General features: G+C 33.3%; 2 protein-coding genes across 2 annotated transcripts in view; one reads left to right on the top strand and one right to left on the bottom strand.

The window, feature by feature from the left end:
* Window positions 1-12,069, top strand: part of LOC127708015 (striatin-interacting protein 1 homolog) — a 46,939-nt gene continuing 34,870 nt past the window's right edge. The window contains exon 1 of the mRNA XM_052212829.1: window positions 1-247. The gene's annotated coding sequence lies outside the window, so the exon portion shown is untranslated. The remainder of the gene's footprint in view (window positions 248-12,069) is intronic.
* LOC127708816 (uncharacterized) lies at window positions 7,273-11,544 on the bottom strand. The gene is made up of 4 exons (XM_052213966.1): window positions 11,430-11,544; window positions 8,735-8,829; window positions 8,309-8,367; window positions 7,273-7,644 (listed from the first exon to the last, which is right to left on the bottom strand). The coding sequence occupies exons 2-4, from the start codon at window positions 8,816-8,818 to the stop codon at window positions 7,395-7,397; spliced, it is 393 nt and encodes a 130-aa protein (XP_052069926.1). The 5' UTR covers window positions 8,819-8,829; window positions 11,430-11,544; the 3' UTR covers window positions 7,273-7,394.

Here is a 12,069-nt window from a genome sequence, read left to right as displayed (position 1 = left end):
TTAAATGTAGCTGAAATGTTTTGATATTTGACTTGTAAAAGCAACTGCTAAAAGTCCACATGGAGGTAGAACATTTTTTTATTTATTTGCCAGCCATCAGATCTTGGTTTCATCCGAGTAAACAGCACGTCAGTATACTTTGTTAAGATGTGATAGTACTTTATATTTCTATCAGCGATAGTGAAACGAAAGTAAAGCTGAACTATATATCATTAGGTTATATGCATGTGGAGAATTTAATTTACTAGTAAGTATTTCTATGAAAATAAAGTAAAAAAATATCACGAGATCTAGAGTGATTGTGTTTTCAAAAGCATCATGTTTCTTACCATTTTAAGGAAAAGGGCAATTTACGTCATCCTCTTGTACTTTTAGAAATTAAATATGCACATGAAGATAATCTTCTAGTACTCGAACTCCAAAATGCAATATATACTTGACATTTGATAACTTCTAGCTTTACCTCGTTCGTGATGATTATTTATAATTTTTTCTTTCAGTTTGATAGTATAACATGTATAACATGTATAAATAGAAACTGGTATTTACCGAAAGTCAATATTCATATTGTAAACATATATATATATATAGTACTTATAAACCAAATGTATTTTGATATTGATTAAGAAGATTATATAGAACATTATCTTTCCTATATCATGAGTATTTGTACAGTTTGAATTATGATTACATTGAACGTACATAGCTGAATCTGAGAATATATTTTGAGAAAAATTCATGTTGTACTCTTGAATAATAATAGTATACATGTATTCTTGAATAATAATAGTATACATGTATTGCATACCTTTGAATAATACGGTAGATAATATGCAATTACGGCCCTCTGAGGAGAGGGGTATCCAAATTGTCACAACCCTCCTTAGCAGGGTTGATAATTTTGGATATCTCCCGACTCATAGGACCATACCGACCAAATAGATGGCCTCACCGGCGGTGAATAATAGGGTTATTATATATATCCGAAAATATCCGAATTAATTCACACCACTTTATCTTTTATAATTCAATTATCAGGTATAATGATATGCATTTAAGGGCCCCCAAAATATACATATCTATAATGTTTTAATTAATTTAACACTTTTTAATGTAATGCCAATTTTATGTGGTGGGCACATTTTACAATAACCGCGCAGTATTATGGAAACATAACGGTCCTACATCTATAAACGACAGGAGACTTAAAATTGTCGTATGCTTGCTTTGTTTTTAGCTTGTATTTATTTATGTTTTTATATGTTATTTGTCGCACACTTGCCTTGAAATTTAATTGCAACAAAACTGAAGTAAAATAAAATGAATACTCAATACAACAAATAACGTTTAAGCTTTAAAGAAATCCCATAAAAAATCTGATTAAAATACAGATCTATCGGAACTCGCTTACTCGTCGAAGCAGCCTTATGAGCATAACGGAATCAAAGATCTATATTTTAATCAGATTATCTTATAAAAATAAAGAAACTAGCACCCAAAAGGTAAGAACATTGAATCCTTGACAATTGTAAACAGAAAAGAAGACACAAAGGATCTATTGAACCAGGGTTACTATTGGTAAAGTTGATGTCATCCTTTCAAAAGTTGTTTGGACACCATCATGATATATGGTTGACCGTTATGGAAAATATGTGTGTCAGATGGCCACGGATATGTTTCAAGATATGATAAGCTTTGATATGATACCAAAGAGACATTCAAACTCATAAGTCGAAAATAAAACTGACAACGCCATGGCTAAAAAAGAAAAATACAAACAGACAAACAACAGTACACAAAATACAACATAGAAAAAACCAAAGACAGAGCAACACGAACCCCACCAAAACGGGGGGGGGGGGGGGGGGGGGGGGGGAGGGGGGAGGATCTCAGGTGTTCCGGAAGGGTAAGCAGATCCTGGTCCACATGTGGCACCAGTCGTGTTGCTCATGCAATTACAAACCCGGTGATATGCCTAATTCGGTATTTCACATTAGAGGGAAAGGGGAAGGTCTGCTTACTGGCCCTTCGCAAGCAGCGGACTCAGTCAAACACGCCTTAATGTAAAGGGTGTACAAGACTTTTCTTCACGGTGATATAGTATCTCTTTTTTTTTTTTTTTTTTACTTTTTTCTTCTAATAACTGTTGCAGCAGAGATGCAAATCAAAAAATATCATCGGCATTGTTAAGGCCGTACAGAGCCCTATAGCTGTTTAAATCTTCGTCCTTTTGTCTTTTTTGATAGTTGTCGCATACCAAGTCTCATTATTTTTATACGTATGAACATGTACCCAATATCTCTCTTCATTCGAAGAAGAGTTTTTCCATAGACCCTAGCACGGCGGATCGTAATCATTAAACCTATTTTTCCAGCAAAGATGTATATATTAAAAAACAAAACTTCACTAATGCAATACCATCTGAACTTATAAAACTACAAACCTAGTCCCATTCTTTTTTTTAAGTTACAAAGACAACACAAAGAAGAAAGTCATCCCATTCTTCACAGTTAATTGCGCTTTATTTTGTCTAAGATTTATCCCCTCCTTATTATAAAACACGACCCACAAAAGTTTTACCACATAATTTTCCGCTTGTTTGACGATAATTTATTTTTTTTTAAATGTAGGACACCTTTAATCAATCTGAGCTGCTTAGTTGTCTTACTTTGTATGTAGATCGCCGAAATTACTGAAAAGCAATAGTTTATTTAAAAAGTTTTCTAACCAAATTACAAAACAGCGTTACTTCAAAAGTAATTTAAAGTAATTAGTAGAAGTTATGTACAAGCAGCGTAACACAGGACAATTATGACTTTTCACTTTTAAAAAATAAACTTAACAATAAAAATTAGTTTTTACTTTGATAGTACTATGGACGGTTAGAATGTACATTTAAAGAAAAACGGATTTATATTTGAAAAAAACTTTTAAGTCGTAATTTGCACTCAAGAGAAAGATGCAAAAACCCCAAAAACCAAAGAAACGTGAAGATGAAATCGGATCGAAACGCTATAATTGGAAAGACTGGGAAAAGAAGCACAATCAAATGACTGGATTAAGTTTTAATAGATTGTTTGATGTGTACCAAAGAAATGAAAATGTACGTGTTCGCAATTCAACTGAGATTGAAAGCATTCAGAAAGAGATAGAGAAAGTTGCAAGAACTAACCGTAAACAGGTAGATGCGTTGCGAGAAGATTACCAGGTCATGATGGCATATGCTTATGTTTACAAACTCCATTCGATAAGTCAGAATCCAGACAATGATGAATTACCATTAATGAGGAAACGTGTGAAAGTCCCTAAACCAGCTCTGTCTAAGCCAAACGACCCAGACCTTCAAGAACTACCGGAAGACATATTAAGTTATTATGATGAAAGGCCAAAATCGTTTCGCTTTCCGCCAGTGACACGGAAATGGCGACCTGCATCCTTCAGTGGTAACGCACATGAAACGGAACCATCGGAGTCTTGGATAAACGATCCCTACCCAACATTTAAAGCAGAGGACATAGCTGCTCTTCAGACAGACACACGATCTGCAAAAAATAATGAAGGTTCCAACCAAAATGTAAGGCTGCCTCCGATTGGAACTCCAACACTAAAACTATCAAACTGGGAAAATTTTGGTAACCAAAGATTACACAATCAAAACAGAAAACCAGTGAGAAATGCAATGTCAGAACCACCATCAAGATGGCGGGGCAGAGACACACAAGTCAGCAAAGCACAGAAAAATCGTCCGAAGTCGTATGTACCAGTCACGGGAATTGCCTGTAAAACACAAGTTAATACAAAACGATTTTTTGAAAATGAAGCAAAGAAAGCGTTGCCAAAATTTACAGCAACTCATAGACGGGTTCAGGAATCGCAAAGAATTCTTCGGAATATTTCAAATCCTATGAATGATATTATTGACTCTAAGAAAACAACTTCTGCTATTTTAAAAGACTATAGACGTAAACAAAATGAACTTCAGGTCAAAAGGGGTCCAATAAAGGTACCACAAATGGAACAGAAAACAGATACGCCGAAGGCTAAAATGTTTCAAAATTGGATAACGGGAAACAAAAATCAGTGATTAAAATGGAAAAAATGGTGATTAATTATTTCATTGTTAATTGTGATTTATTAAACTTTATTACTTAGACATGTAACAATGTTGCATTTTACCAACAGGATCATATCCGTTGATTTCTTTTCTTTTCAAGGGAAAATTTGGACTGCAAGAACGGCTCGTATAGTGAATATAGAAGCTTTGTAAAATTATACTTTAAACAAAATCGAGACAGTGGATAACAAGGGATGTATACCGACACTTCTATTCTCGATTCATCAGTTGACTGGTGAGTCCGAAAAAGAGTAGACCTTGCAATATTAACGTGAAAATGTCTATATATTATACCTGTTATCAAAATTGTGTGTTTTTTGAAATAGAAATGTATACGTGTAAATATATTTAGTCTTGCATTCAGTATTCATAGAAGAATAAAATGCATTAGACGCAGAGTGCTGCACCGATATTTAGACGTCTCAAATATATTAATCACTGCTGCTTATTGATAAAAAAAAATCTAGTCAAATCATAATAGAGACATATATAATATATCAAAATTGGCAACTCATTTAATTTGCATATCATATATATATATATTACAAGGGACTTAACTCAGCCGTGGTATCAGTGATGATAATTGTTCTGTTCAATTTATTGTTTACTTGTATGTATATGTTCATTTGTAATTGTCATTTGATGATAGTCCAATGTCTGGACTTTATTTCAATAAAAATTACTTACTTACTTACTTACTTACTTACTTACTTACTTACTTACTTACTTACTTACTTACTTACTTACTTACTTACTTACTTACTTACTTACTTACTTACTTACTTACTTACTTACTTACTTACTTACTTACTTACTTACTTACTTACTTACTTACTTACTCTATTACACGGCAATGACATTTTTCAAACTCTAAGTGTTCCTGGGCTAAAAGCATATGGTCATCCATCCCTTGGTTTTTTTCCGATAGGCAGTAAATCCCTTGACAAAATGGAGCGTCCGTTTGGTTGTGCGGGATGTATACATTTGTAACCACGTCCTGTCAGAATCGAAACGTTTTAAAAAAAAAACTCCAAGAAGCATGAAGCAATTCTTTGAGGGGTCCGTAGGTGGCCTGTCGAAAGGATAAATATCAGTCTTTTGTTTTCTAGTGGCATTTTAAATTTCCCGCCCTTCATCCCAGTCGACCCCTTTTACCGGATCTACCTATTGTATTAATTTTTTAACTCTCGTGCTAATCATGTATGAACTATTTGCCACTGGATGCAAACAATAATCAATCAATCATTTTCCAGACTATATTTTCACGTTTTGACACATTCCTTTCTTGTAAATTTTTACCTATATGGTTTAAAATGTTAAAAGTTGAAATTCATAGTTCTTGAAATCTTTTTCCCCCTGGTGGTCCTTGAAGACAATTTGCTGGTCCTTGCTATTATTTCTGGCTGCAATCATTATATAAACTAAAAAATTACTTACACTTAATTTGGATTCACTTCAAGTGTCATATACTGCGTTTGAGGATTCATTGAAAAACTTTTATAAATGCAACTTGAGCATATTAAATCTAATAACACAGGTAAACTCCGATTTTATAGTAAAATTTCCTCATCATATGACTTAAAAGCTTACCTAATAGAAATAAGAAGATGTGGTATGAGTGCCAATGAGACAACTCTTCATCCAAGTCACAATGTGTAAAGAGTAAACCATTATAGGTCAAAGTACGGTCTTCAACAAGCTATAAAAGGCCCTAAAATGACTATAGTGTAAAACGATTCAAACAGGAAAACCAACGGTCTAATCTATATAAAAAACGAGAAACGAAAAACACTTAAGAACCACATCAACAAACGACAACCACTGAACAACACGTTGCTGACTAAGGACAGGTGCAAACAAATGCAGCGGGTAGCTTTGATATATCAAAATATGAGAGATCACTTCTCACAAAAAAAAGAATAGATGCACATTCACTTGCAAATTGAAACTGGGAGATACAGTGAACCAAAAAACTTAAGCAATGGAAAGATTCTGTAAATCATGCGGAGATTAAGTAGAAGATGAAGTGCACTTCCTTTTATAGTGTCCCCTATATCAAAACCTTCGAGAGAAGTTTAATATTTTCCAAAATTTTATTAAAGATAATGATATCAATTCAGTAATCTATTTACTTAATCCAAATAATTTGGCTAATGCCAAACAAATATATAATTATTTGAGACAAACTTTTGAAGTTCATAATAACGCTTAGTGTCAGTGGTCTACCATAAGTTATGGAAGTACTATACACAAAAACTAGATTTGTAGTTTTATATATAGCCATTAATTTTCTCTTGTTATGTATTATGTTATATTTACATTATTTGTCATGTGTATATGTCATGTATGTTGTACACTTGGATTTCGCAATGTCATATTTATCATATGTACTTTATCCAATAAAATATTTGAAATGTATGTAACAATAAAAATAATTTTCTGCATGCATAAGTAACAAAAAACGTATTTTCTGCTTATGTAATAAAAAAAACATATTTTCTGCTTATGTAATAAAAAAAGTATTTTTTGCTTATGTCACAAAAAAGTATTTTCTGCTTATGTAACAAAAAAGTATTATTCCACTGTTTAAACATATTGATAGTTTAATCAATATTTGATTGGTTGAGACTATCCCACGTGTCATTGAACAAATCTTCATATTCCATTCTGAGGATCATATTCCCCTCTGAAATGTCGGGATTACTTCGTGCGACGTTACGCGCGGTTAATGTATATAACGTTTTGAACTTCTTATTCTTCTTAAAATAGCGATAGCAAAAATCATTATCATGTTCAAATTTATTTCAGACGATAAAACAAAAAGACTTATAATTAAATTTTGATCCTTACTGTTTATCAATGGGTATGGCGTGTTTAGTTTGACTTACAAAAACAAGCGGATAAGAAAAAAAATGTATGCAAAATAATATTTAATGTATTGATAGTAAACAAAGCATAGGCAGTGGAATAAATCATTCATTTCCCTTTGCCTCGGGAGATATGAAGATTTGCTCACCCTCGAAAAATCATATTTCCCTCGGGCAGAGCCCTCGTGAAATATGAATATTCTTGGGTGAACAAATCTTCATATCTCCCTCCGACACGGGAAATAAATGTATATTGTTCTATGGCCTAGGCATATAATGAAATAAGAGCAATCTGATCGTATTATATTTATTAACTCTTGTTTACTGGTAACATATGCTCAATAATGACTTAATTAAACTGATGTAATGTTAAAAATACAGGAAATTTGTCTATGGATTGACATTGTTAACATCTATAGGTTGTTGATTGCATCTCTGGCATTCTGTGCAGCTTCACCCAATCTATCGCCTGCCTTATCACCAAAGTTCTCTAGATGACCAACTGCATGGACAATGCCTTCTCTGGCATTCTGTGCAGCTTCAGCCAATCTATCGCCTGCATTATCACCAAAGTCCTCTAGATGACCAACTGCATGGACAATGCCTTCTCTGGCTCGGTCTGCCACTCCGTCAGCAAATTCACCAACATCGTCGGCGGCGTCACTTTAAGTATAGGGATGGGTTACATTATTCTATGACATACCACCAAAAAAAATGTTTAGTTTGATGCCTTAAAATACAAATCGAAGTTTCAGAACAAAATAATGTTGTCCGTTCAGTAGGGACAGAATGAGAAAACTATTCCAATATTTCCATTGACCTTTATTATAGTTTTGTTATAATTAACAACATGATTGTAATAATAAATTTCTGAATAATGTTTACTGTTAAAAACATTTATAGATATCGTAATTTTATGAAAACACGTTTTGAGAAACTGGAGATCGCTTTGGTACAAGATGATTTTGTATAATTTCGAAGCCTTTAAAACGCAGCAGCCAACCTTTTACATATTTGTTCCAATGCCAATTTTAAAATTAATTGTATTTTTTTTGTTGAATTTCAATTCGATGTTTATTTATGCAAATCTATTGAAAAAATGAAAACGATGGCAACCCTTCCAAAGACAACTTTCAAAGTTTCACAATAAAAAAAATGTATTTTATCCAAAATCCAAATTAATGAAGATGTTCATGCTGCTGGTAATATAGAATTTGGTATATCCGCTGAAATTCGAGAAACGAGACCTTTTACAATACACGCAGATACAACAGGTCCGTTACGTGTATTCTGAATTTTATTTTTTCCATTAACAAAACAAACTTACCTTATCTTATCTCCTACATCATTAAAGAAATTGCGAGCTCTTGACAAGAAACCCCATCTCTGAAAAAATAACAGTTAGATTGAAATAGGCGTTATAATTTCTAACCAAATCGTACAGAAATAAACCACATAACGCATGAATGCAAGTTGAACGCTTAATTCCAATGAAAGAAGTCTAGTAATAGTCGCAAGATAATTTAAACATATGCAACATGATAAAGTAAATTTTTGAACAAAATTGTTCAAACTCGATTTTGTTAACCATGCAATGGAATATTTGCCTTTTTGTGCTTGTTTTGCTTTCTATGTATGTATCTCTCTCTCTCTCTCAATATGCTTTTTGTACGCCTTCAACTACACAGACTTCCTCTCAGATGTTTATGATTGTAATGATTGAACTTTTCAATAGTATATTTGTTGCAGTTACCTTTTGTCTTTCCGCTGGTCGTCCCAGTACTAAATCTGATGCCAAAACCAGGAGAACTATTCCTAAAACAATTGTTATCTTCATTCTTCTTGTTCCTGTATGTTTTAAGAATAATAAAAGATTTTACTACACTACAGTAGCAGATCACGGTACCCTATGACTCTGTTCTGTTCTGGCATATAACAACGGGGATATCGTATAGACAAAATCGTATAGAATCCATTTTAAAACTAATAAAGACAATCGTCCTATTAATCGCTCCGATGAATACGATACGTTTGGTCTTTCTTTGAGTATGATTTTTTCAGCGGTTCAAGATACAGATTTTTAAGCTATTAACATTAAACGAAGAACAATAATGACAAACGTCAACCGACGAAAACCACTGGACTACATAATCCAGGGTTAGAAAAGAGAGGCGATAGATATCAAAGGGACATTCAACTCATAAGTCTAAAATAAACTGACAATGCCATGACAAAAAGAAAAAGAAAAACAGAAATCAGCAGTATACAAAACAAAACATAGAAAACTAAAGACTGAGTAACACGAACCCCACCAAAAACCGGGGGGTGATAACTAATAGAAAAGGCACATATATATGTGGCGGTGTCAAACGTGTTTGTTTTTTAACGTTCAACCATCCTCATAACCCGTGACAGTGATGTAACTGACCGTGGGTAACATTATGTGGGTTTGGTCCAGTTTGTCGGTATTATGGAACTGGGATACTGTACCTAATATATTCAATAATATACCAGCTGGTTTTTATTGCTGGTTTTGTTTGAATGGTTTGATTTTGATTTGTTTATTTTTTACTAATTGTTTTGAAGAATCATTGTAGGCCTGATCATTATAATCATTGTATATAAATTCAATGTAATTATTCAGCTCAGCTTTGGACTGTGATTAGCAAGAACACCCTATTCTATTCTATATATTCATTATAAACAGACAGTCAAAACCGTCGAAACTGGTCAATACTGGACAAAAAAAAAAAATGAAAACTAGACAAAGTGATGCCCCCGCACTCCACTCTGAAGTAACTGTATTATAACAAAGTCAATGTAGCAATGTAGGACTTTCGTTGAGATATTATTGTGTCTGGGAGACACAAATAATGCCCCCGTAGATGTAAAGTGTTATCTTAAAATAAACAAAGTTGAACATGGGAGAACATAGGTCTATGGTCACTGTAGGAGGAGTTATCATGGCCAGAAACGCTATGCACTTCTTATGCAAGTATATATACTCCAAAAAAGACAAAGTTCAACTATCTCCCAAAAGAGCAAATATTAATAAAAATCAAAACCCTGACCACATGCACACCTTCAATATATGTACAAACAGTTAGCAAAGTGAAAACTTCCTAGCATTCAAACTGTAGGAGGAGTTATCCGGAAACGCTATGCACCTCTTATGTAAATTAATACTCCAAAAAATGACAAAGTTCAACTATCTCCGAAAAGAGCAAATATTAATAAAAATCAAAACCCTGACTACATGCACATCTTCAATATATGTACAAAAAGCCTGCAAAGTGAAAACTTCCTAGCATTCAAACTAGGAGGAGTTACCAGGAAACCTATGCACCTCTTATGCAAGTATATACTCCAAAAAATGAAAACGTTCAACTATCTCCCAAAAGAGCAAATATCAATAAAAATCAAAACCCTGACCACATGCACACCTTCAATATATGTACAAACAGCTAGCAAAGTGAAAACTTCCTAGCATTCAAACTGTAGTAGGAGTTATCTGGACAACTATATACCCATAATGGGACGGACGGCCGAAAGGACGGAAGGATAGACGGACGGACAGGGGTAAAACAATATGCCCCCCAACTTTCAGTTGCGGGGGCATAAAAAACCACAAAGTTTCGAAGTAAAAGATACTTGCAGTTACTGAAAAATAGTTCAAGGCATAATTCCAACTTTAATAGACCATGTACTAGTGGTATATAACGGTCTTGATTTTTTCTTTCAAAAACGAAATTATTAAGGTAATGTGAAATTCGCACTTGTCACAATAATCAGTTAAATTTCAGATATATATTATAGTATAACAAGAATATTATGTTGTTGTATATGCCGCTTACAAACACGTACGGTATTCAAAATATCGTAATCATATAACTTTTGATTTTCTTCATAAGCTATATGCTCGTTTATAAACCTGAAAATGATCGACATTATATAACTTAAAAAGGATTTAAGATGTAACATAGTAAACTGCGCCAAATTTCAGTGAACAAAAATGTCGCTGTCTATAACAAATCCGTTGATTGACTGTCTTCGAGTGTCGAAACCACCAACTTGTTGTGGATAAAGTTACCCGGTACATGCGTCAATTACAAAGTAACAAAATGACATAGCAAATCAGAAAAAAAAACTAAAATATATCATTGAATAAAAAGACGACGTCGGAGATGTGTAAATGAGACAACAACCCAACAGCACAAAAAAAGCAAAGACATCGAAAGACTACAGACAAGTGTCGATACAATATATGCTAAGTTCTATGTCCGGCATGAATTTAATTGAGACTCTCTGTCATTAATACCAAATTCTTGTAAGGACAAAAAACCATTAGATATAAGTTTTTCATATAATCATATAAGTAAAATTATTTATGAATACTTTTAAATCTGAAAATTGCATCTAAACAAATAACTTCAATAAGTGATACTTACCGTCAAATACGTTTCCAAATATTAAGTATCAAAATGATGTCAGTGACTCTTTATATTTATATTGGTACTCGTGATTAAGTGGACATTCTTCCGTTTTTGTGTCATTTTATGCGGCATAAACACTTTATAAAGTTCAGCTGTATCTCCCTAACAAAATATTTACCATCCAATTAGTACGTAGGCTACTTATGATTATTATATTACAACATAAGTGATTATAAGTCATGAACGTCACTAATTGTGTTTTGATATACTCTAAGGTTTTATTTACAACAATACTAGAGTCGGTACGATTTAGAGATTTTAATCTTTAAAAGTCGTGAATAAATTAAGCAGAAACATATATCCAAATATCAAAACACATAAGGATATGACTAATAAAATACTTGGTGATGAGAAACCATACTGTCCGACGCTCTAATATCGGTTGCTGTACTTCGTAGAAGCGAATAGCTCCCTTGGGCATACTGAATGTTTTTACCTCTTGTATATATTTTACGTGTTATGTTTTATGTTTGTATATATTTTGATCGAACCCATTATGATTGATGTATGTACACGGTGATGGGTTGGCCATGATTTTCAAAAAGATGGGAGGGGCCACCGAAAAAAAATAGGGAAGTGAAGTGATAGTACTAAA

Source organism: Mytilus californianus, unplaced genomic scaffold (genome assembly GCF_021869535.1).
Source record: "Mytilus californianus isolate M0D057914Y unplaced genomic scaffold, xbMytCali1.0.p SCAF_1, whole genome shotgun sequence".
Classification (NCBI taxonomy): Eukaryota; Metazoa; Mollusca; class Bivalvia; order Mytilida; family Mytilidae; genus Mytilus; species Mytilus californianus.
This window is presented reverse-complemented; position numbering and strand designations above follow the sequence as displayed.